General features: G+C 40.9%; 1 protein-coding gene across 1 annotated transcript in view; it reads right to left on the bottom strand.

The window, feature by feature from the left end:
• The window catches only part of MAP1B (microtubule-associated protein 1B), a 63,839-nt gene that overhangs the window by 794 nt on the left and 38,174 nt on the right, over positions 1 to 24,871 (bottom strand). The window contains exons 2-6 of the mRNA XM_009879321.1: positions 17,786 to 17,868; positions 13,787 to 13,927; positions 4,268 to 9,618; positions 3,012 to 4,165; positions 608 to 846 (exon numbers count right to left, since the gene is read on the bottom strand). Of these exons, the coding sequence (XP_009877623.1) occupies positions 608 to 846; positions 3,012 to 4,165; positions 4,268 to 9,618; positions 13,787 to 13,918 (6,876 nt within the window). The 5' untranslated portion in view covers positions 13,919 to 13,927; positions 17,786 to 17,868. The remainder of the gene's footprint in view (positions 1 to 607; positions 847 to 3,011; positions 4,166 to 4,267; positions 9,619 to 13,786; positions 13,928 to 17,785; positions 17,869 to 24,871) is intronic.

The following is a 24,871-nucleotide window of genomic DNA, read 5'->3' as shown; positions in this document are numbered from 1 at the left end:
AAAGAGTGAGCCATCCAATAAATACTTGAAAAAAAATAATGGGCAGAAAGAAATAAGTAAACATATAGGTAAGGTAAAAAGACTACAGAGAAGTACTTTGTCAAAATGAAAGCTTGGTTTTTCTAAGGTGCTGAAATGCAGCTTTCCAGAGAAGTAGCAAGCAGTCTGTACTCTTTACTGACAGTTCTTCAGATTACAATCAAGTATTTTGTTTACTTATTGATCATGATGGAAAGTGGTCTCCAAGTGTGTGTGATTACCATATAAAACATGAAACATTCACTTTTCTTTCCCACTTACAAACTGCAACATTTCCAGACTTGGATCATATATGGTATAGTAACAAGATTAAACAGCCCCAATGGCTCTGTAAACCAGTTTCAGACTCTTTTATTCACCAGGAACAGGTGAGAATGACTAGAAATGGGGGAGTGGATGAGTGCAGTGTAGCTCTCTGCTTCATTTGGGTGTCCTCTCACATCATCGGTGAAATGAGGTGTCCAGCCTGGGAAGCCCAATTCCCCAGCAGCTGCTGTCCACTGCAGAGGCGCTCTGACTTCCCATGGCTACTTCCCAGAGAAAGTTAAATTTCCAGGTAGAGCCTTACCTGCATGTTACTCTCCCACTGGGCCTTGCCCTCCAGCAGGGAGTCCAGGACAGCCCTGCTTGGCTCCTCAGCTGCAGAATCATTTCCGCTCACCACATAGTAGGATGACCGCACTCTCTTGAAAAACTCAACATCAACGTTCTTGCTGTTGCTGTGGTTGGGAATGTACACCAGATCCAAATACACTGGAGGTCCCGGAGGCACTGCTGTAGATTTTGCCACCTTAGTATTCCCAGGTCCTTTGGAAATTAAACAACAAAATAATATACCACAGGCTGGTTAAAAACACGCATTTATTAATTACTGTTATGACCGATGAGATGTGTCCAATTATGGCATTAGCCTCCTACATCTAATAACATGTTCCAGCTTTTTTGTATTCCAATTACAATTGTAATGGGAGGAAAAACCTGAATTACTGTAACTATATAACACAATAAAAACTCTCCACCACCTGACCAAAAATTGGCTGAACTTTTCCCAGTAATATACTATAGTTATCCAACAATTACTGTGCAGGGCTGTGATTACTGAATTACCATTCAGTAAACGGTGGTATTATTTTCCAGATTAAGAGGTACAGATTTTCAAGAGTCTCAGGTCTGCATGATTTAAAAACAGGTTCACACAGGAAGTCATGCAGATTTGAAGCAGTCTTGAGATTTGAGGTATCAGCACGTAGCAAGACATGGTAGCTGTTGATATGCTCAGACTACCCTACCGGTGCATTGAGTAGCTACTACATGTGAACAAGAAGAGGGTCAAAGGGGAATTAAGGAGGACAGAGAAACTTGCAAAGCAATTACTTCACGGAAGTGAGAATAAGTATTTGTTTGGCTGCTAGTTCCTTCTTTGCATACAGAAATTAGCCACTTATGATAAAGAGTAGGTAGAACCATGCGTTTGCTGCTGTACATAGTTTAGTAGTTGTTTGAAGGTGAACTTCAGTCAAAAGGATGTTCAAAGTTTAAACACTCACATTAAGAATACTACCTCAAAAAAGCAGCTTTTGCTACACACTGGATCATGGCGTGAGCTGAAAATCAGGATTCAAACAGTAATTTTATCCAGATAATGACCATTTATGTTCTAATAGCCCTCTCATGCTGTAAAAAAGAATGAAGCTTGGTAAACAATTATCTGAGCAGTATGCTCTGTTTAGGGTCACATACTGTAAGGACAGCAAAGTCCATTACGGTTGCCTAGCATGTCCTGCCATTCACCAGAGGGCAACATGCCAAATAAGCATCTTGGTACAACAAGATTTTCTGAATTAGAGAGTTTTTACAATTAGCTGTGTTACAAAACCTTCTTTTAGCTCTTATAATGAAAATCTATGATATATCTCTCTGAATTGTGAATACCAATGGATAAAGTACTAGTCATTAAGTCCGAGACTTAAATGTCACTATCAAATGAAGCCTTGTCTTCTCCTTTAGTGTATACCTGAGAAGTATGCTTTAAGAAAGAAGAATCTCACATAGAGAGAAAGAGCTGGAGAAAGGTACAGCACAAGGAACTATACTGCTGCTTTGAAACACATCTACTAACAGAGACAGGCAAATGATGGTGTAAGAAAGGAGCAGTGGACCACTTAAAATGGGGAAACTAAAGAGAGTTAAATGCTGGTTTGTTTGTACTGAATCCTACACCTGCTCCTTGTAAAAAAAAGCTTTCAACAGAACATGAGTCCTGACAATAGCAAAGTATCCCCTAAACACTCTAACAAGGTCTGCCGGAAACAACAGATCAGCACAATGCTTCCTTCAGTAATCTAATTCATATTTCATTACTACTTAGAATACACAACAGCCATTCAAAATGACATTAACTTTCTGTATGTTTAGTCATCACTGATGGCATAAGACTTTAACCAGATTATGTTATGAACATGGTTAGTTCACTGAAAGTGCTCTTGCTACTGTTAGATTTTTTTAAAATTCTCCTTTTAAAATTAATCCAGCAATGTAATAAGATCATCCAACGGCCAATAGTACCTTCACCTCACACAATATTAAGTTGCATTCATCTATGTTAACAGAATTGTGCCTGCTTGTTTCTTACAATGAGTAAAGTGGTTTACTTTGCTATTGATTTCACTTCATGTACAAAAGTGGTACTTTCAATTCTATTAGTTAGCTAGCAGTTTAGACACCTAGTGTCAAGGTCTTTAGGTTTTATGTACTTTCTGAGCAAACCGATACATCAAGTTTCTCAGATTATGGAAATTAAATTAGTGAATTTCTTGCATTCGGATGTCTCCTTTACACACTGGGTTTATATTTAAAACCTGCTCTTTCTTTGGAGGTTTGCTGTGAACCACGTTCACAGCTGATGTAAAGGCAAACCAACTTAATTTCAACAACTAAGAAAATCTTAAGACCAGAGAACCATCTGTCTTTACCTGTGGTTGCAGTCTTTGCTGACTTGGACGCTGTTGTGTTTGCTGCATTCTTGGTGTCCTTGTCTTTCTCTTCCACTCGATACTTTACTTCTGGACTAGAGATATATTTGGTTGCCTTCTCCACAGACTCCTTGTTTTTTGGAGAAGAAGTTTTGGAAGTTTTGTCTAGCGATTCTTTTATAGCTGGCTTTGGAGAAGCCACTTGTTTTGATTTACCATCACTTTTTTTAACAGGAGAAGATGACTTGGTCTTAGTACTCTGCTTTTTTGTCTTTGTCTTTTCTTTGAGGTCCTTCTTCAAAGGTTTACCTAAATTCTGATCAACAGGCAGAGCCTCTGGATCAACCATGGAAACATCAGGGTGCCTAGGGGAAGGGCTGCGATCTTTCATCGGAGCAGGCAGAGGGTCAATGTGTTTGTACGTAATTGTCTTGTCTGTTGGAATGGTTTCTGATTCGTCTTCCGAGTCAATGTTAGCATCTGCAGTGATGGAAGGACATTCTTCAGTTTCTGGGGGAACATCTGAATCAGTTTGCGATGGGGCAGACTCACTCACAGATGTGGGAGGGGTTTCATCACACTGCCGCCCTTGCTGCTTTCCCCCAGAAGGTGGCTGAGCTCCCCCAGGTTGAGTTAACGGCTTCTCTTGATCTTGAGACTGTTCTTCACTTGCAAACCACTCAAGGGGGTTTGGGTTGATAAAGGAAGGTGAAAGTTCAGTTTTGGGATGTTTATATTCGCAAGAAGACACAAGACATAAGTCAACGTCTTGACGGGATTCTGCTAATGATTTTCCTGGAGTGAAATGTGCACTTGCTTCGTAGGAATAGCTAGAAGCTTCAGGTGACCTTGTGGCTCTACCAGTTGTCTCAAATGAGTAATCTGTGGCTTCAGGTGAACTGGAGGCTTTCCCACTTGTCTCATAGGAGTAAGCCATGGCCTCTGGTGACCTAGTAGTTCTCCCAGTTGTCTCATAGCAGTAGCTAACGGCTTCTGGTGACTTAGTGGTTTTCCCTGTTGTCTCATAGGAGTAACTCATGGTATCGGGTGATCTGTTAGCTTTCCCAATTCTCTCATAGGAATAGTCTGTGGCCTCAGATGATTTGGTGGTTTCCTCTGTTTTCTCATAGGAAAAATCCATGGGCTCTGATGACCTGCTGATTTTTCCTGTCATCTCACAAGAATAATCTGTAGACTCAGATAACCCCATATTTTTTTTAATTATCTCATAGGAATAATCCATGGACCCTGATGACCTGGTGGCTTTCCCTGTCATCTCATAAGAATAATCTGTGGACTCAGATGACCCCATATTTTTTTTAATTATCTCATAGGAATAATCCATGGACCCTGATGACCTAGTAGCTTCCCCAGCATTCTCATAGGAATAATCCGTGGCCTGAGGTGATCTAGTAGATTTTCTAACTGCCTCATAAGAGTAGCTAATATCCTCCGGTGACCTAGCACTTCTCTCTGTGGCCTCATAAGAATAACTAAGTTCTTCTGGTGACCTGCTGCTTTTCTCTGAATCTTCTTTTTCTGGGCTGAGTAAAGGTTCTACACTGTGCTGTGTTAGGGGTACTTGATAACCAAATCCTTTGACAGAGGACACTTGCAGTGACAATGAAGGTGTGTGACTGGCTGACGCTGCTTCTGTAATTGCAGGAGGTGAATCTGGAAAACTAGGAGAGTACAGAGGAGAAGACTCCCTTGGACTTAACGGAGAAAGGTCAGATTTTGGGGAGAGCTTTTCTCCTAGGCTCTGCACCTTTTCTGAGGTAAAAGAAGAATGTAGTGTCATATCTCTGGGTGGAACAGCACCTGAAAAAGTTTCCTCTGGCAGTGGTGAAGCTACCTGGGAAGGCGTATGAGCTGATGAAGTTGAGGATGAAGCTTCAATTTGAGAAACTGAAATAATTTCTGAAATGTCTTTCTCCTGAGAGTAAGATGACTGCTCCATAGGAGAAATCTTCTGGGCAAAAGTAGGTTCCTGTATATCTGAAGGGCTATAGTCTACTTCTGTTGGTCCATTTTCAGATATATGGTGTATATTGGTGCCTGCTGTAGGATATTCTGGAGATTGCCTACTGAAGTCCATTGCTGAAGACTGCTCAGGGGACTCCTGGCCAAATTCTACTGACATAGTTGACTGCTCAGGAGATCTCTGATCATGAATCGGTGTGCTCAATTTTGCAATTTTAGGTGAGAAATCTGGTGGAGAAATTGACATTGGCCTTGGGCATTCTTCCTTAGATGGAGACATTTCTGTTTCCTGAAAAGTTGTTGGAGTTTGTACTACTGACACTGAAAGGGAATCATCAACTTCGGTGGAGTGGGGAGATCCAACCTCAGCATGCAAAGAAGGAGATACATCATCAGTAGTTGGTTCTGGAAATGAACTAGTAGCAACAGATGCTGTAGAGACAGAAGCTACTCCTTCTATATGGGAATACGTGTCTTCTGCTACAACTTCATCAACAGGAGTTGCAGACTTGTCTGAAACGGTGCCTTCAGAAATGGACATTTTGGTATCTTCTTTTAAAGAACCAAACTGACTGATATCTATTTGAGTAGGTGACAGATCACCTGCCAACTTCCGCTCATCCAAGACCAGTGAAGACTGAGAGCTGCTGGGTTCTGTATCTTCCATTTTCCTTTCTAGGCTGAAGCTTTCCTTAATTGCCATAAACTCCATGCTTTTTTCATCTTGCTTTTCTTGGAAAAGGCCGACAGAGTTGGCTTCAGAAGCTGGGCTCATCTGTACAGGTGACTTTTCTTTTTCAGGTTTCCCCTCAGTAGGACTTCTGTAATCTCTGGTAGGAGACCTTAAATCAGCAGTCAAAAATGTATCGTAAGTGGTCTCTGAACCTATTAGTGGTGGACTCCGCAGAGGTGAGAGAACTTTTTCAATAGGAAATTCTGAATCTGGCACAGGCTCATCCATAGGACTTATTCTGGGTTTTGCAGACTCATCTTTGACTTCACTGAATTCAAAGCTAACAGGAGCTTCTGTTGACTTTTCACTGGTTTCAGAGGGAAGCTGACTGGACTTTTCATCAGTGGGAGACTGATAATAAGGTGTGTGTCCCGCACTACCAGCAGCAGACTGTGAGGGAGACGCTACTTCTAATGTTTTATCTTCAGGGCTTGCACAGTGCTCTTCAGCAGCTTCTTGATGTACATCAGGTGATGTAGTAACAGGGACAGGCTCAGATGAGACCTTGATTTCATTGGGAGTGAGTGAAAAGTTCACGCTACGTTCACTCAGAGGCGTTCTGGCAACAGGTGATGGAGGGGACAAACTGTCAGCTGGACTCTTGGCTGGACTATGTTTTCCACCAACATCTTCTTGATAGGGTTCTTTGATTTCTAACTTGGCAATACCTTGCATTTCACTTTCTTTTTGCCGGTATACATCTTGGAATGCAGATTTGCAGAATTTGTCTTCCTCTAGTGAAGAAGGTGGTGAGATTGTGGAAGCTGAGGCATTATAGTCTTTACCTTCTGTGGCCTCTGTTTTGGATCCTTCAGATAACCCATTAAAAGCATCTGGAAGTGGAGAAAGTTTAGGTCTGCCAAACTCTTGGGAATACAGTGTAGTTTCATACTTGGTAATGTTCACATATTCCTGTGAGGGTGACTCGCTTTCTTCATTGTTAGTTTCATCACTCATGACATCCCGTGGTGTCGACATTTCATCCATTGGAGTTGGTTCACTAGATATTTCGATGGTAGATTGTGTGTAACCTGAAGTAGCAGTGAATTCCTCAGGCTGGTCTTCTCTGTTTTCTTCGTCAGAAACAGTGGCTTCACTTTCTGAACCACCAGGTAGTGTCTCATCGTGTATAGAAGAGGCTGGTTCAACTGCTGGAGACTGAGGCTCTGAGCATTTTGTTGGTGTAATTATGAGTAGGCCGTATTTATCTTCACCAGCTTCTGCAGCTTTGTCTACCACAGCCATCACATAATCTTCTTCACCTTCTATTTTTCCAGTTTCTTCTTCATCTCTGATGTCTTCTGCTTTGTCTTCCTCATCTTCTTCAGTCCCCTCAGTTTCTGCCTTTTCTATCGCTTCTTCCCTGTCTTCCTCAGCCCGTTCATCTGACACCTCATAATCTGCTTTTTCAAAATACCTTTCATCTTTAATGTTGGCATCTGATTCAGCCATTATTTCTTCTGAGCTCTCTTCAATTTTTCTCCGTTCCTCCATATATGGTTTTGTGGTGTCTAATGTTGTCTTTTCTTCTTCATCTTCACCTCGTTCTTCAGCTTCTTCTGTCTCTGCCTTCTCCTCATAATCTCCTGCTTCAGAAGACTCTTCCAAGCCAGTTCCCTCATCTTCAAACTTTTCGTTGTCATCAACCCTGTGCTTTTCCACAGGTTCCAGTTCTTCGGGTGTCTGTTCACACTCACCCTCAGCCTCTGTGGTAGTTATGCCTTCATCAGAGGACTCGGCAGGTCCTTCATTATCTAATTTTTCTTTTTGTAATTCGAAGGCCTCTTTTTGTACTGTGCCGCTGAGCTTCAGTTCATCCTCTATAAGTGCAACTTGAGGTTTTGTTTCCTTTATTGTTTCTACTTCTTCAGCTTTTAATTCTTCAAAATCCTTTGTTAAATCCTCTGGTGAAGACATAAGGGATCTCTCTGCTTCAAGTTCCTTTCCACCGGCTGTAATTTCTGCAGCTGTTACAGCGGATACAGTTGTGGCAGCAACTCCAACTGCTGCAAGGGCAGCTTGTGCTCCACTGACTTTGTTCTCCTTCTTCACAGTCTTAACTTTTCCTTTTTCCTTTGGTTTTCCAGTAGATACAGCTTCTTTTTTAGCAGATTGCTCTTTCTTTTGTGGTGTAGGCTTTGCTGCTGCCTTTTTGGCTTCAGCTGAAGAAGTAGCTATCTTTTTTGTTTCTTTAGGAACCTTTTTGATGTCCTTCTTTGCTTCTTTTTCTTCCTTCTTAATTTCCTTCTTCTCTTCTTTTTTAGCTTCTTTTTTAGCTTCTTTGGGTGCAGATTCTTTCTTTACTTCCTTCTTAGTTTCCTTCTTCTCTTCCTTTTTCACCTCTTTTTTAACTTCTTTCTTGATCTCTTCTTTTTTGTGTTTTTCCTCTCTTTTGACGGGTGTTTTCTCCTCTTTTTTAGAAACCTCTTTCTTTGGTTTTTCTTTTTCCTCTTTCTTTTCTTCAGGTTTTGCTTTGACTTCCTTTTTCACTGACTTCTCCTTTGACACTTTTGGTTTTACATCTGTAATTTGTTTTTCAGGAGTTTCAGATTTTACCAATTGTTCTTCTTTACTTGTTATATCTTTTTCTGCCATTGTAGATTTGGTCTCCACTTTTGCTGGTTTCTCTTTTTTAACTGGAACTTTTTCTTTGCTTTCCAACTTCTGAGGCTTTTCTGGTGTTGGACTAGGCTTTGCAGGCTCTGGTGTTTCTTCTTTAGATTCTTTTCTGACAGGCTTGCTTGGTGGCGTCTTTGCAGCAGGCTTAAGACTCTCCTTGCTGTCTGTCCGTTGTTTCAGCTTTGCTTGTTTCACAGCCGGACTAGCTATGTTCCCAGTTAGGTCTTTTTGTGTAACTACTGGTTGTTTAAGGAAGTCTAAGTGTTTGAGTTTTTCTAGTCCTTCTAGAATATTATATTGTGTACTGTTTCCAGGAAACAGAACTCGAATTATTTTTTCTGCAGGATTATCTGGATGCCACACAATCAAGGATGAGATAGAGGTCAAGTAGGATAATGGAATGTCTAGTTCTTGGCCATTTGGTAACACAAATTCAGCTTTATCTTTGTTAGAACCACTCCACTGCTGCATGAAATATTGCATCTCTTTGCTATTTTTGACAGGATTAAGCACGTACATCTCAAGTTTGCCAACTCCCATTTTCCGAAATAAAATTATAGGTTCAATGGTATTTCCTGTATTTCTGAAAAGAGGTTCTGGTTTCATAGACAATTTATTTAAATACTGGAGAGTAAAACAAGCTTCTTCTACACTTCTTCTAACTTTAAAGTTAGGATCCAGGTTCTTCAGGTTCTCAGGTACATTAAGGAATACAACTCCTAAATCAGGTGAGATCAGATTTTTCATCCAGTCACTGTTAGTAGTAGACCCTTGGGACTGCTCCTCTTCTAGTTCGGCTATCTTTCGCTGAAGCATGCTATTGATTCCTGGCAGGTTGTCATCTCCAATGTGAGTGAGTAGAATGGAATCTACCCTGTCCAAGTGCCGGATAAGTTTCCAAAAGCAAGATTTTCTTTCAGATCCTCCATTGATAAGCATGTTGAATCCATTCACTGCAAATAATGCAGAGTCTCCTCTTCCCCCTGGGAAAATATAGCAGCAGGGTTTGGAGAGTTTCAAGAAGCCTCCTGAGGTTGGGGGTTCCAAAATGTCAAAAGGTGATGGCACTTCCACTGATTCTGACAGATACTCTGTGAATTCAGAGAGTCCTTCCATTTCGGGCAGTATGAAAGTTGAGTTGAGTTTAATGTTAATAAAGTCTTGAAGGTTGTGTCTGTCAAGATTGGAATTTTTCCAGTCTCCTTCTTCAGGGCAGAAAAGAGTTAGGCTGGCTTTGTTAGCAGGGTGTGTGGTACTCAATAATTCACCAATCTAGAGTTGTAAAACAAAAACACAAGAAGAAGCACATAAATTTGTTTTTTAATGACAATTAATGTCAGAACATAATATTTCCTGATCAGATACATAAAACCTTTTTCATTTGCTTCTGCACTGCTGACCACCTGTCCTAGAAGCTAAAGGAACCTGTTACCGCAATTAGTTTACTACTATTTTTTTTAAATAAAAAGAAGGACATTATTGTGGTTTCCATTGCCCAAAAGATGACAGTAACCCATGGTTACCCCTTCCCTCCTTGGATGGAATGAGCTTTTATACTGAGAGGGTATGAGGACTGTGAGGCTAAGGCTCCCAGAGCTGCCACTATCTCTACCATTGGTTCCAGTCCATGCAGAAAAGCTAAATACTTAAGGACAAAACACATCCTATTTAACAGACAGAGAGTAACTGCAACCCAGAGGAGGCCATCATCCTTTCAGGAGCAGCCACCCTCGTCACCCTTTCTCTCATGGGATATATTCCACCACACCAGTTCCTGAAAAGTCAGCACTGCTCCCACATTGGCACAACTGACTGCAGGTGAGTCTTTCAGAATTCTGAGAAATGAGTTATTGCTTCAGAAATGCAAGGAATTACAAGTTTTTATTCCTAATATTACAAGGTACGAGGCTAAAGAAAGAGCCAGGAAAAGAAAGTGTTAGGGTTAAAAGTGCTCTTGTCATTATTTTGATTTTAAATTCATGGACCACAGAAGTCAAAATCTAGAATAACTCGATTAATTTTGACAGTATTTGATAATATGCTAGTAACCAAACCAGCTGCTGAAATAAAGGCATAGAAAACAAGACATTTTCTGTGCCATAGTATGAAGAGCTGTTGTTCTGTTTCAATCAACTAAAACCCAGGTTTTTTTATGGTCCCCTGTTAGTAGACAAACAAACACAAAAAAGTATCAAAAATTTTATGCCTTCTCCCAGTTCCAGATACTTTTACCTGCCTTTTTTTTTCACTCAAAGTTAGGTTAAATTAATTCGGTTAAATTTCTGTTCTATTTGCTCTTAAGAAAGAGACCACCAAATTATGTACACTTCTTCTTTAAAGAAGTAATTCAGACATAAAATGTCAGTGCAAAATACACCAGAACGCCACCATGCAAAATAACACAAACCTCTTTGCAGAGACTCAAATGTCACTCCAAGCTGTAAGAATACTTTTCATAAAGATGTAATAGATTAGGCTACAGATGAATAATTTTAAATTCTTGGACCACAAGCTGAAACAGCAGAAAAAATGGGTATATAAAAAAATTAATGATGTTTGATTGCATTAGATCTCTTTGGTCCTCCATGTATGTATGTCTCACTTCCTTTTTTTGTGTTACCTAATTTATTTTCAGCATTTAACCAAAACCAGAATGCAATAAAGATGCAGTGGCTGTTATTCAAAGAAAAATAAATCAACCAATACCTAAATAAAGCAGAAAATAAATACTTTCTGTCTTCCTTTGTAAGCCAAACCATCTGACAGGAGTATAAATAAATCTCACCTGTATGTCAGGCATGGCTTTGTCTAAAAAGGAGTGAAAGAAAAAACAAAGCAAAACAAAATAAAAGGAGAAAAGGCTAAAAAGGATGACAGATAAGGAAAATAGGAGAACCACATTGTTAACTGCAGAGATACAAGAAGAGATGCAGCACAGACCACAGCTCTGAAACGGATATAGGATGTCAGGTGTACTCCTTATTTTGTGTCTCTGATCAGAGTTGAAAACACATTACTAGGGAGAGACAAACTAATAAAAACCACTTCCTCTGGATGAATAAACCCAGGCCTGTTGCATGCATAAGGAGATAACTTGAGTATAGAATGCTTCTCTTGTAGGGCCAATTTTCTGGCTAAATGAAAGAGTCATATGGTCATACACTGGACTAATGAACAACTGGGCCAAGTTTTGGGGTTAGGTCTCTGCAGTTTATATTATATCGTATCTGGATTTTTGCTTTAATAATCCTAAATTCTGACTTTCTTTGCTCCTAAAAGTTGGCACACATAATGCAGACAGTGTTAAGCCACCGGTATTCCAAGCCAATGCAAACTTGGAGAAAATTTATTCTAGACATAGACCATATCTGTTAGGAATAGCAAGTTCAGGAACTCCTGACAAGATGCCTCACTGGATCTGAATTTCGAATGGTGCCACCAAGGATATCAACAGCTGTGCTGCTTACGCTATATGACAGCACAGAGATATAACTGCTCCTTCTCTTCTCTGAATTCAAAGTCGCTATGGGAGCAGAGAAATGTATCTGTGAACCTCATCATCTTTTCAAGCACCAAGTGACATCTGTTGAGGAATTCTCAAATTTTAAAGGCGTCACAGCTGGTAAAGGCTAGTGTCAAGCTGGCTGCTCACAGAAAACACAAGTTTCCTACCCTGAATCACAAAGGTAAAAAATGTTTTAGTCTGCTACTTGTTGTTGCAGAGACAGTGGAATGGGATATCTTCAGTCTTCCGGCATGGGAGAAGCTGAAAACACCACTTTTAGGCATTGCCTGCAGGGAGTTCTGCATGCTAGAGATGGATTTCCGAATTAGACTTTCTAAGAGTGTTCCCCAAAGGGTATTTACGTATTTGTAAGTCCATTTCTTGACTATAGTTCAGGTTTGGTCCAGTGAAGTAAAAATGGGCAGAGGCCAGAAAAAACAACTCTACACAGTACTCATCAAACCTTACATGCTTATAGAATCATAGATTCGTCTAGGCTGGAAAAGACCCTTAAGATCATTGAGTCCAACTGTTAACCTAGCACTGCCAAGTCCACCAAGGTCAGGACAGCATAGGAATTCTTATTTCTGATCACGTAGAAACCACTGTCCACTTTTTTCTAGCCCTTCTTTCTTGCAGACCACCTAAGAAATTCCTGGTAATTTGATCTATTAAAAAATGTTGCATACACAGACTACAGTATGGCAAATGCAGACACATTACTTTTATGAAATCTTGCTGAAGTGGTGAGAGCCCAAGGCTTCAAAAATAATAAGCTGGAAGCCAGCACTTCGGAAGCGCCATGGTGGCTGGGTGGTGAGCCTTACCCATAGTCCACAGGAGTACACCCTGCACGCCCATCACAGCAGCAATCCCTCGGTGGCTGTACTTGTGGCCAACCTTCATCCCTCTGCACTCCAGACAACAATTCTGCTTTCTAAGAGTAATTTGCCTCTAGTTTTGCATGGAGTCATAAAGTAATTATGTGTCTCTAAGAGGCCAGAGATTCAAGGAGCTTGAGTTTTCAGTTCCATAGAAAAGTAGCTCTGCGAACTGCCAGTGAGTTTTAGGCATCATGCAAGAATCCAACCCTTTTCCCCAACTGTAAACCACAAGCTAAACAAAGAGGCTTTGAGAATAGGATCAAACGGATACAATAAGGTCACACTGGAGCTCATACAAATTTGCTATTTGAAACCTCACTCCACTGACATGCTCACAATTTGTTTTCGGAAAGTAAATTCCTAGGGAAGCAGACATATTGTTTACTTAAATTCATACTTTACACAGCTGCCAAATTAAGTGTGACAGCTTGTTTACTATGGGTTCCTGCCCTGTGGGAGCTTTCAGACACAGTACATTAAGCAAGACAGCAAAATAACAAATCATGAAACAAATGGTATTAAATACTGGTATACATATTTATCTTTTTGTTAGGTAAAAATTACAAGATGTACACATTTCCCTAGCCAAATTTTAAACACCACTGTTAAGAAGACAAGCAGGTAGGTGGTGAACAAAACCCTATACCTATTCCAATAGCTAGCCCCTGTCTTATTTAATGTCACCTATTACTTAGGTGCCACCAGCCAAAAGTCTGATGTCAGGTTCAGTTTGACTACTTCATATGTGCACCTTAGATAAACAACCTGCATATTTTAAACACAGCACTTTCTCCTTCCATTGTCAAAGGTTGCTTGATTAAATTGTAAGTTACAATTTAATTCCCCAAGGTAAAATACAATCATTTTGTTATGCAATTTACATAAAATCTGAATTAAATACATGCTTTGCAAGAAAAACTATCACAAACACTAAATAGCATCAGCATCAGGCTGCCAGTGCTGATTCCAGCAACACAGAGGGCCATTTTTAGTCTTCTAGAAACCTCTACAATCATGTGACAATGTATGGAAGACACTTTTTTGAACACACCTCTTGATCCGTGAAGATCTCAATGAAGTTCTGGAAGGAGAATGACCCTGACTGAAGAATGAGTTCTCCTGTGTTTTCAAAGCACTGTCCAGTTAGTACAAGGAGCTTGTGTCTTGCAGCATCTGTGATCATTAAGCGCACCTAGAGTGGAGAGAAATACATCAATATCAGGAGACGCCATGTGTTTCTATATTCCTCTGAGAACATGCAGCTTATTTCTCCTAACTTCAAATGTATTTTGCAACAGAGTCCCCCAGGACTGTCAAAGAATTATCAGGTTACAGTGCTGTTTACAAAAGACTGAGAAAGGTGCAAAAGGGAAAACAGGAGGGGCAAGAAGCAATAAAGAGAGAAGGTCTGATGAGTAAACCACACTAATGACATGGAAAAAAGAGCAAGGAGCAGAACAGAACAAAATCTGAATGAAAACATATTATTTGCAATTAACAAATCTGTATCAGGACAGCCTTGGTAATCTGTGTCCCACTGACAACGAGGGACAACTGCATGTGTCAGACTGGGTTTTTGGAAGACTCTTCTTCTTTTCCCAGAGTACAGCATTACTTGCCATTCAGCTGTGAAAATGTCGCTGAAAATTATCAGCCACAAATCACACATAAAGGTGTCATATTTAGACTGTCATTCTGTTGTAACCTGAATCATCTAAAAAAATTAAGGCATTCTGCTTCACCATAATCATAAACTTGAACTTGGACACTCCAAGTTTTTTAAGTGTGCCAATCCACGATGTTTCTCAATATACAGTAGTAAACCAAGTGCAAGCCTGAGGGCACAAATGAGTTCGCTACTGAGAAACGAACTTCGGCTTTTTGAAACAGCTCTTAACTATTTTCAAGTAGATGCTTGTTGTTTTACTTGATATTACTAGAGCTATTAATAAATCCTGTTTCCCTCCAGGAAGAGATTTACTTGCATGCTAAGAGAAATCCATATATTTGGTATACTTCTGTTGGCCAAATTCAACTTAAATTTCAGAACAAAACTAAACAAAACCTCTGTAAGATTCTGTACTGCTGAGTAAATTTTTGCAAACAATTCAAAAGTCTTGTCCAACACTGAAAAATTAATCCAGCTTATGGTAAAATATGAATTTCAAGTGCATTAATTCCTCTTGTTTAAGAAGGAATTAAGTTAAACTAGAATAGCGAGTAGAGAACAAGGCTTTCCACATATTAAACTAAATGAGCATAGTCCATCTGGGACAACTCCACATGATACTGCATCCAAGCTTCATCTCCATGGAGATGACATAATCACCTCAGATCTCCTAGCAAGCTATTCTTTCAAACTTTTATACTGATTGTTAAGCAATCAGTTGTTCTAAATAATTCCCACTCACACCAGGGAGGCTGAGCCAGGAAGGCTCAGCCTGAATCTCCGCTGAACAACTCACGTTTTCAGTACAAGTAGAAAAGAGGCACTGAAGAGTGTGTAGCTGAAAGAAGATCCCAACTCTACCACGTCTTCATTATCATCTTATTAAATAAGTGACCCTCATGCTGAGCAGCTGAAAGTTCTTCTAATTAAATGCAAGACTAATGCTGATCTGATGCTTATTGCACTAAATAATTATAAATTTGGCTATGTCCTTGCTGGATCAAGTATATCTATTTCTATTTCAGACAAAAATATAGATAACTGCAGCCGGCTGTCTGATGTCTGTTTCTCAAGTCTTGTCTGGTTTAGCTGTATTAAAACCATAAAAGAACTGGCTTCCTCTTCTGTGTTTTCTTTCAGTGCTGGCAGCAGTACTAGGCAGTCTGCCAGCTCATGTGCAAATTCACCAGATTTTCCAACAGTAAAATTATTTCCTGACTTGTGAATCACTGATATGTGACTGTCACATAATTCCCCTCCAGCCTATTTTATTAATTGATAATGAAATATGTTTTGCAGAGCTAGCAAATTATGACAAGAAAAGAAGTAAATAAATGCTTGCAGATACAGAGCATAATGTATGATACACAGGGAAGCCCTTCAAGAAACATAAATTCTGTCTCGTTATAACCAAGGCTTACTGAAGGACTACCATAAATTTGTCTCCTGATTTCAACACCACTCAATTTCAGAAGAAGCATTGTAGGGTGATGATTCTGTACAACTTTACTGTTGGATGAAGTTCCAAATTTTCCGAAGGAAGTGAACAGCAAAACGTAGCCTCAGTCAAAACAGAGGTAAAGATGGAGTGTGAACAGAGGCAGGAGCATCAGTAAATCAGCGGGTTCCCAGGTTATGGTACAGTTGCAGGATCAATCCCAGTGAAGTTCTTCTTAAAAAGGAAGTAACTGTTCACAGATATTTCAGAAACCACAGTCTCCCTCCCTCTGGGCCTCTCCCAGAGATATTCTGGTATTTGAGAGAATAGGACAGGAGCTTTGGGTAGAACCATGCTTCAGACTACACCAGCACGGTTATTACCAGCCATATTAGCAGAATTTTCTTTTAATATCATTTTCCTTTGTTCTTCCTGAATGGAGAGTCTCCAGTTTCTCTTCTAGTGAAGTCAAGAGCTTCATAATGCATCACTGTCTCCCCAGATGCAACCTGGAAATCTCCTGATACAGGAAACTAAGTTTTCCATTTGCCATAATGGGCAAAGCATGTCCATTTCAACCTTTAATTTAATTATCCTGCCTCTTTCTAAGTGTCTATTTCTGGCTTGTGTCCAGTCAGAGTCTTGCTTAGCCAGCCAAGGTAAATTTCAGCTCGTAACTTTGGGCTGCAAGGAGTCTGGCAAGATGAAAGCAAAGAAAAGATTGCCTCCCACAGTCTAGTGAGAGGAAATTAACAGTAACCTAGCCAAACATATTCCAGAGCTAAAGGAGTAAAGCCATGGTTCAGAAGTCATTAATGGGCCTCAGACTGTGTTCTTCCATGTGGTCATCCATCAAAAGTGTGATGAACAACAGCAACGGAAACAGCATTTCCCTACTTTCGCATTTCCTTCAGCTCTCTCCCCCTCCACATGCACACACTTTATAGCTTTTTACTCTGAATGTCCGAGTCTATCAAGAGCTGCTAATCAGATGATCCCCTTGCTCCTTACCAAGTACCTCTAATGTCCTGTAAGAGATTATCATGCATAGATGTTAGTGAATGAGCTGCTATTAACTAAGCTGACTTATTTAAACTTTTATAACTGTAGATATTTTGTTTGTTTCAGAGTCCTTCCTCCTGTTTGTGTTTAATGTCACTTAAGGCTGGTAACAACATCAATTTTTCACTGTGTACTGCAAGCAGAGACGCCTCATTTCCCAACAGAACCAGCAGCATGTCACTGCTTCCCAAAATAGGCTAGCATTGCAATTATCCCTACTTTTTTTAACGTTCAGTCTCACTAGCAAATTTGTCAATTTTGTCTTTGAGCTACACGCTCAGTTCTTTGACCCTGCTCTAGTGAGTTCATGAGGAATTGGCAGACCTCTTCCTGGGCACTCTCCAGAGTCTATTGATCATGTCACATGCTTTTTGAAGGACAGATGGATCAAACTAGAGTCACCTTCAGGTAGCTGGTAAATCTTATCAAAGATCTAAATTGGTCTCAGGGCACCTCCAGACAATTTTTTTTGTGAGTAAAATAGGCATCCAGAGCTACTAAACAATGGAGCAGCAGAAGAAATGTAGATATAGTTTCACCACAGATACCTCCACTTCATCAAGAAGGGAATTTGTGGTGTTATGAGAAAAGGAGTGGTGGGATCAGCGGTGTGTTTCCGTCCTGTGCTTCTGATGTTTTGTCAGGAGTCTGGGATGACTGATGTTTTTCATGATATTTGCTTCTAACACGTTCTTTCATGCACAGTTCGTGCTCTTAGCCTGCTAAGACTCTGAAGGACAGAATTAGGGTTTGTCAGTCTCTAAGCTGGAAGGCAGTAACTAATACTCAAAAATCATCTCAATTACATCTGCCTCACTGCTCTCATCCTATCCACTTAACCGAGATTTTATGACACATGCAATGAAGCATTTCTGACTTACCTCAGTACTAACTGCTTCATCTGAGGGATTGATCAGGACTACAGTTTCTAAGACATCACTTCTGTGGTGAAGAATCTTCTGACCTGCAAGTGCAGAGACAAAAAAAAAAAAAAAAAAGAAGAAAGAAAAGAAATTAAATTCAACCAGCACTGTTTAAACCAATACTTTCTATGAGCTTGTTGTACACCCTGCTATGCAACAGCAATCTTGTCACCCAGAGCAGCACACACCAGCCACAGCACCTTCTATGCTGCTCATCTCTTCAGAAACACCCATGGCATGTGGTGCTGTGGACCAGAAACACCACTCCAGAAAATTCAAGGTAATTAAAATAAACCGGGAATGGCAGGCAGCAGGTCCTGTTCCTCCCCTCTGGCTGGAAAAGGCCCTGTAACTCTGCTTGGTCTCAAAGAGCTGGTGTGGATTAGGGACTGTCACAAGCTGAGCATCTGGCCCTGTATTTTAATGGACATATCTACACTACAGACACAGCTGAGATTACACAGTCCTGTAACATGCCCAGGCGGTATTAAACAAGCTTTTCCAGGAATTATTAACAGCTTAGCCATAGCAGCAGGAGAGTCTGCACAGGCTGCAAACTTCCCCTGCAAGCAGCAAAGTGAATACTAGGGCTGTGTGCTGACATTGCCCACCACCCTAACAAGCACACTCTGGGAGACGAGCAAAGTTAAGGAGCCCAGCGGTGTCTCTGCTGCCCATAACCACCAGGACCGTCCTGCACGGCACCACCCATATGGGAAGGCTCCTGTGCCATGCAGTACCCCACGCAGACCTTGGGGCCCCAGCTGCACCAGATCAAGCAGGTGAAAGCTGGGAACCCACCCTGCCAAAACTCCCTTTCAGCCTTCCACCACTATTAAAATTGGAACCCTGCAAGAAACTCCCTACAGGGATGGTTGGACACTTGCCACGCTTTCCTGCTTCATCTTCCTGCTGCCTCCAAAAACTGCAGCAAGCAATGTTAGGCAACAAGAGTGAGTGGGTATGCAAATAACAGCTAGATCCTGAACGAATGTCTGGGCAAATCTGGAGCAGCCTTGCAGCCCACTGGCTTTCCTACTTAGTAGTTAGTCTGTCGCTGTGTTTAACAGTGATATTTATCTGACTGGAAGTGAATGCCAGAACAACACAACAGGACTCTTGACTTTTTTTTTTTTTTCCCCTCATGTAAATTGGCAAGCTCTTATCAGGGCCTCTTTTTGTGAGAACTGCGGTGAGATTAATTAGCAGCCTTATTGTCATTCAGAAATCCAGACTGGTAATTAGTCCAAAAAAACAGAAGAGCTGTCCCTTCAGAGCAAACTGCTCAGTGCAATATTAATCAATTAAAATAATTAACTGCGCTTAAAAGGAAGTACGAGGGACACAGAACAAGTCACCTATTTGCCAACTTAGAAAATCTCCCTTGTACAAAGAGGCAAAATAACGAGGCTGAGGACAGTCACACTGAAAGGAGATCTGCATTCCTGAGAGCATCAGGTGTTGTGGGCCCACTCTGAGAAGGTGGGCAGCCAGCGTTTCCCACACCGCTCCCCACCCTGTGTCACCCTCGGCTCTTCCTGGGGCAGAACCCCCCTCCCTGGGCAGTGAGCCCTGCCTGCGTGGGTGATGTCCTCCTGTTTTTTGCCCTGCTCGCATCCCTCCTCCTCGCTGCCTCCTCCTCCTCGCCCACACAGCTCGCAGTGTGCTGTCTCTTTGGTGTTGCTTTGGGGAAGCTCTGTGCTTAAGAGTTTACAATCAAATGACAGAAAGTGAAGGACAAGGGGAAAAAAAGTGTTCTTGAGTAAAATGAGAGATACTTTGCTATAGCTTGCTCTCTTGTTCATGACAGTGCCTAGATACTTGTGGATAATAAACTAATTAATTTGAAAAAAACCTTTTTTCTTCACATATATTCTTTTTGCTATACTTTCTTGAAACAACAAATTGTATATTATGAAAGGGGAGGAGGGCAGGTCTCTCTGCAGCATCCAGTTCTGGCATTACGCTTTGTAATTCAATTTAAATTTATAGCTCTTCTTCCTTGCCTAACAGGAATACATATATGAACCTACATGCAATAAAACATCCAGATGGCTGTTAGAACAGACTCCTTCAGAAGATGCTCTGTGATCCGATTTCAGTTAATCTGCCAATTTCCCTCAAATTAAGAGATTAGCCAGAGTTTATTGAATCTAGACTTTACTGTTTGTAAGGAAACAAAAAAACAATCATCACCCTTTAGTTGCCGAAGAATTTTCTTGCTTAATAGTAGGTGACACAGCAAACACTGTGCTTCAGGCCAGACTAAACCTCATATCTGATCAGACATTAACACATTAAACACAGGTAGAAAAGAAATGTTATTAGCGACATGCAAAGTTACACCAAGATGCAGAACGTCCACCTGGCTTAAAGCACCCACTTTGGGCTTCACTGAGGCTACTCCAAGTCATGTGTGTGTGCAGGTGGGAGGGATTTCCCCTGAGGAATCACCACTCCCGCTGATCAGCACCAGTGGTTGTTAACTTACACCCAGTGCTCCCATGGGCCAGACACCGTTGCTTGGGCCAGTGCTTGCCTGGCTTTCATGCACCTTGAGATTGATCTCCAGAGGCAAGCGTAGAGGTCTGCACCACGTACAGGGTGCCTGTTCAGAGCTGCCTGCCTGACTGCCTCCCTTTCCAGCTCTTCAGCAACAACATGTGTTACTGCTTACCACACAGGGCAGGGAGCCAGCACTGGCAGGGTGTGAGTCACAAAACTTGAGAAGCTTGTGGCTACTTGCTGGTATCAGTCCTGTGTCACTGCTTGAGATATGAAAAAATATGTCCTTTTAAAAACTATTTACAATTTTGTGAGACTAACACAGGCTTACTGCCCAGGTAGATATGTCAAGATGCTCAGCTGGAATGAAGGAAAGTCTCCCACAGGAACAGTTTTATCAAACAGAAATGAACTATAGTGTGGGAGCACAAAGCAGAAATAGCATTTCATAAACTGGTAAGAGACTGTGACTTACTAAACTACAGATGGAGTGGGAGAGTCTTGAAACTCCTGCAGAAGATCTGGAGTTGCTTTAAATTAACTCTACTTAATTTTTGCAGCCAGTTTCTACACATTTGACAGAACATTTCTGTGAAGTGTTGGAGAAAGAAAGGAAGAAAACTTCTTGGTTGCATGCACGTGGTTGGGTGGATAGATTTTACCTGCTTATAGTGCCTGGAAAGCCAGTCAAAGTCTTACCTAAAGACTTTCAGAAATAAGTATTAATCATGTTTAGAAGAAATCTAAGTATGTGCTCATCCTTGATATTATTAAGTAAAACTTCAAATTAAAACCAGATATGAACAAAGAGTCTTGGCAGACGTTTGATTCAGAACCAGAACACTAAGAAGTAAACAGCATGTGACAATTTCTTAAAGGGTAATTGCCACATGCATCATGCCAGTTCGTATGGCCATAGGTTTGTATGCCCCTCTACTCAGCCAAATATCAGTGACATTTGTAGAGGCATTATTGAGATGAGGATGGTGTCAGTTACATTTCCTAGAGAAGCGACTGAACAGATTTGTGACTTAAACAGTTGATCTTTTCAGGCCAATCAAGCAGTATGATCATGGGGACCACTTTTAACAGTAATTATGCTAAATTTATGCAAACACAAAATGTAAATGAATAGCATGTGATACAAAGCAAGCCCTCTTTCAAGCCTTGTTTAACTAAGGGTCACTGCTGACACACTTCTTACTGGGCATGCCTGCGCAACACCACCCCATGGGGGTGTAAGCTGTACACAACAAGCTACTCAACAGGGGTCTCCCCTCAGCCCTTCCCACCACCCCAGATGGACACCAGCACTCACTCACTCCACATCAATGTACAAAGTAAGCACAGAGAAAGCAGCAAAATCTTTCCTGTGATGATTCTTCGCAGCAAGGGCAAAGGAAGAATACCTTCTCCCTGAAGATGGTAAATCTTTGATACTTGAGCTGGCATTCAAACACCACTCTTGGGCAACTTTCTTCTTCATTGTAAAGAACTTTAAATTATCGTTTCACTGTCAGAAGACATGACTGGCATGTTACACTAGTCACTCTGCTGGCTAGCATTAGCAGATGGCAGGTTTTGCAAGGCTTGATAAAGAAACTTCCCACAAGCCATAACTAGGCAGTGATCTCTGCAGCTGGAAACACTCAGTATTCTGCACTGACAAGTAGCTCCAATGCTCAGGCCCTCCGCAGATGCCTTTGTCTTGTGGAAGAATTTCTGGACATTGAAGGGAGAAATATCCACCAAAAGGAACCATAAAACATCCACTCCTATACTTCTTTCTTCAACACTGAGAAGATATCTTCACTAGACAAATACAATCACTGAGGAAAAGACATTTTCCCAACAGCGCAAAGTTGTGTTTAAGGAGCAGCAATGTGTAATATTTCTGGGTATAGTCTTGGCATAGTCTAATTACTGCTCAGGACAATACCCTGTTTATTGATATCCACACACAAAAACATCTTAAAAGCTCTAGTCCTTGGTGAATTTACATTCACATTAAGCAAGAGCTGGATGACTGAACCAGCTAAGGATTTCATACGTGTGAGTGTACAGGAGGCTTAGAGGCGAAGTGGGGGAAGAGAGGAGGGGTTTTACACACCATTTCTATGCATCAAAGTGCTAAAGGTCAAGGCATGGTCAAATGAGACACTCTTTTACATTTAATAAATTTGGTAGAAGAAAATACTGCTTTAGCAAAACCAGAAGTATAAAACACCTCGAGGAACACAACAAGAGTCCTCATCACTGAACAAGAGGTCAGATGGAACACGGTCTTTGAGATGCCAAGACTCTGACAGACAGTATTGGGGTTTGTCAGAAAGCAGTAACTTAATGTTCAAAAATCACATCAATTACATCTGTTTCAGATTTACTATGTCTGATGAAGGTTATTGGAAGGTTATCATATCCCTCACACATGATATATTTAAAGTGATAAATTCCTTTGGAAAAAAAAGGAGATTTTGCCTAGCCAACAGTAATGTAACAACCTATACATTTTAAATAACTTCAAACTGCTCATTATTCACCTTATTTTTCCAGTGAGAACTTCAGCTTTGCCATCCAAAAAAGACATGTTAACCTTGTGTTCAGCATGGTCGTTCTCTGTTATCAAGTGAGTATTTAGAGTTCTGGATGACTGGCCATCAGATCTGTTTTTCCTTGTTTTCAGCATAAAGATCAGTGGCCATAAATTGACAAATAATGCTGTAATTGTGACGAGTCCCCAGATTTCTCCACTGTCAACCTGGAGGCACTACACTACAATAACAAATCTGGACTGACAAGAAAGGAGCGTGATGCCCTTTTACAGTAGATTATCAATTATCTGAAGAAAGCTTGTGTAAATTATATGGAGCACCCCATTCCCTTCTCCACTGAGATGGGGACACCAGAGCATGTTAAGTTTCCTAGTGACCTAAACTTCAAGCTGGAGAAATAGGTAAGTGAACAGCATTAAATAAGGTAATGAGTTTTACAGAGTTGCCAAAGCAAATTCTGATGTTGTAAAAATCTAGCGTTCTATATCTGCAAGTAAGAAGAAAAAGATTCGGACACTTGATGAAGGAGGTTATATAATGTCTAGACACTGGACTGCGAGAATGGAACGTCAGATGACCCCTCCTAGACATGCTCTGAAAGCCCTGCAGGTGATGCTGAGGGATGCAGAGGCTAATCGGTTAGTCTTGTAGAAAGCTGACATGATGAGGAGTGCATAACAAAGGCATCGTAACTTCGTTTATGTCAAAGAAGATAGATTCACTGCCTTCAGGGCTCAATTCAGCCCATTGACTTCTTAAATTTAAGCTGGGTGCAAGGAAGGTATTGTCATTTGTTCCAGCAAGAGTTCTTATATATGTACAAATATCAGAGTACTTTCAACATTTGTAGGTGAAAATAAAATCTGTACCTGCTAGGATGCTGAGTTGGCATGACAGCTGTGAACAAAAAGTCACCTCTGCTAACACTGCTGAGCCCTCTGATGGTGACAAGGAATTGGAAGACTGACACTGACTGCAAAGTGTGACTGTCTTCCTTGTAATTATTTAAGCCTGCTTGCTCTGAACACGCTAGTTAGTACAGATTCTAATCTGATGTTAGGTGCTTTTTCCAGAGAATACGTGTTGTCTCTGCAAAGTTAGATTAATCTTTCTTGCACCTGATCTGCTGGAATACTGAACTGTGTTGTGACTCTGCAGGAAGCATAAATCCGTGTTTTATCTTCTCTTTGTCTCTGCATAAGTGGAATTCATTTTCAAGTTCCATAAGGTTCAGCTGCAACCAGGTGATAGTTAAACATTTTTTCTTATTCACATTTGACTGGCAACAATTTATTAACTAAAGTCTTGAGAGGCAGCATCCTGCAGCATATTATATTTTAGGATTCATTTAATGAAATAAGGCTGGTTGCATACAGATTCATTTTAGTTCTTGGATAAGTCCTTATCAGTGAGAGCTCACTAGGATTTATACTTCCAGGTAATAGTAGAACCCTGAAAGTGGAAGGCTGGAGAGAAGATGATGATGCAGCCTGAACAGTGACTGCAAGATTCAGCCTCCAGTTGCCGTACATGAACCCAGTCCACCAATCCTTGCTCAGGACTCCTGAACAGCAGTCAGGGAAAGGAAACTGGCCTGTTTGCACTAATATTCATAGCTGGATTCATATCGTCTGCCTCAAACTTTCATCTCTAATACTTGCAGACTTATGAACTGAGCTGTGATAGAAGCTGCTGCAGGAAGTGCAAGTGATTGCAGGGGACTTCATTGCTCTGCGACCCATTCCCACTGAAATCTCCCAAAGTAAATTCGAGGCATTAAACCGTGTTTTCACACATCCTGTTGACCATCAGGCTAACTGTATCAACTTCTCACACTAAATATTGATTTTGTGCACTATAGTCCAACTTTGTGCAACATCTAATTTGCTGTCAAAATACAGCCATTTATCAAGTGGAAGCAAAAGGCTGGCCTGTCACTCTCATCTGTTACTGTCAGTGGCAAATTATTACCCTCTACTCTCATTCC

This window comes from Apaloderma vittatum, unplaced genomic scaffold (genome assembly GCF_000703405.1).
Source record: "Apaloderma vittatum isolate BGI_N311 unplaced genomic scaffold, ASM70340v1 scaffold3072, whole genome shotgun sequence".
Taxonomy (NCBI): domain Eukaryota; kingdom Metazoa; phylum Chordata; class Aves; order Trogoniformes; family Trogonidae; genus Apaloderma; species Apaloderma vittatum.
The sequence above is the reverse complement of the archived record's forward strand: the minus strand, read 5'-3'. Positions and strand labels throughout refer to the sequence as shown.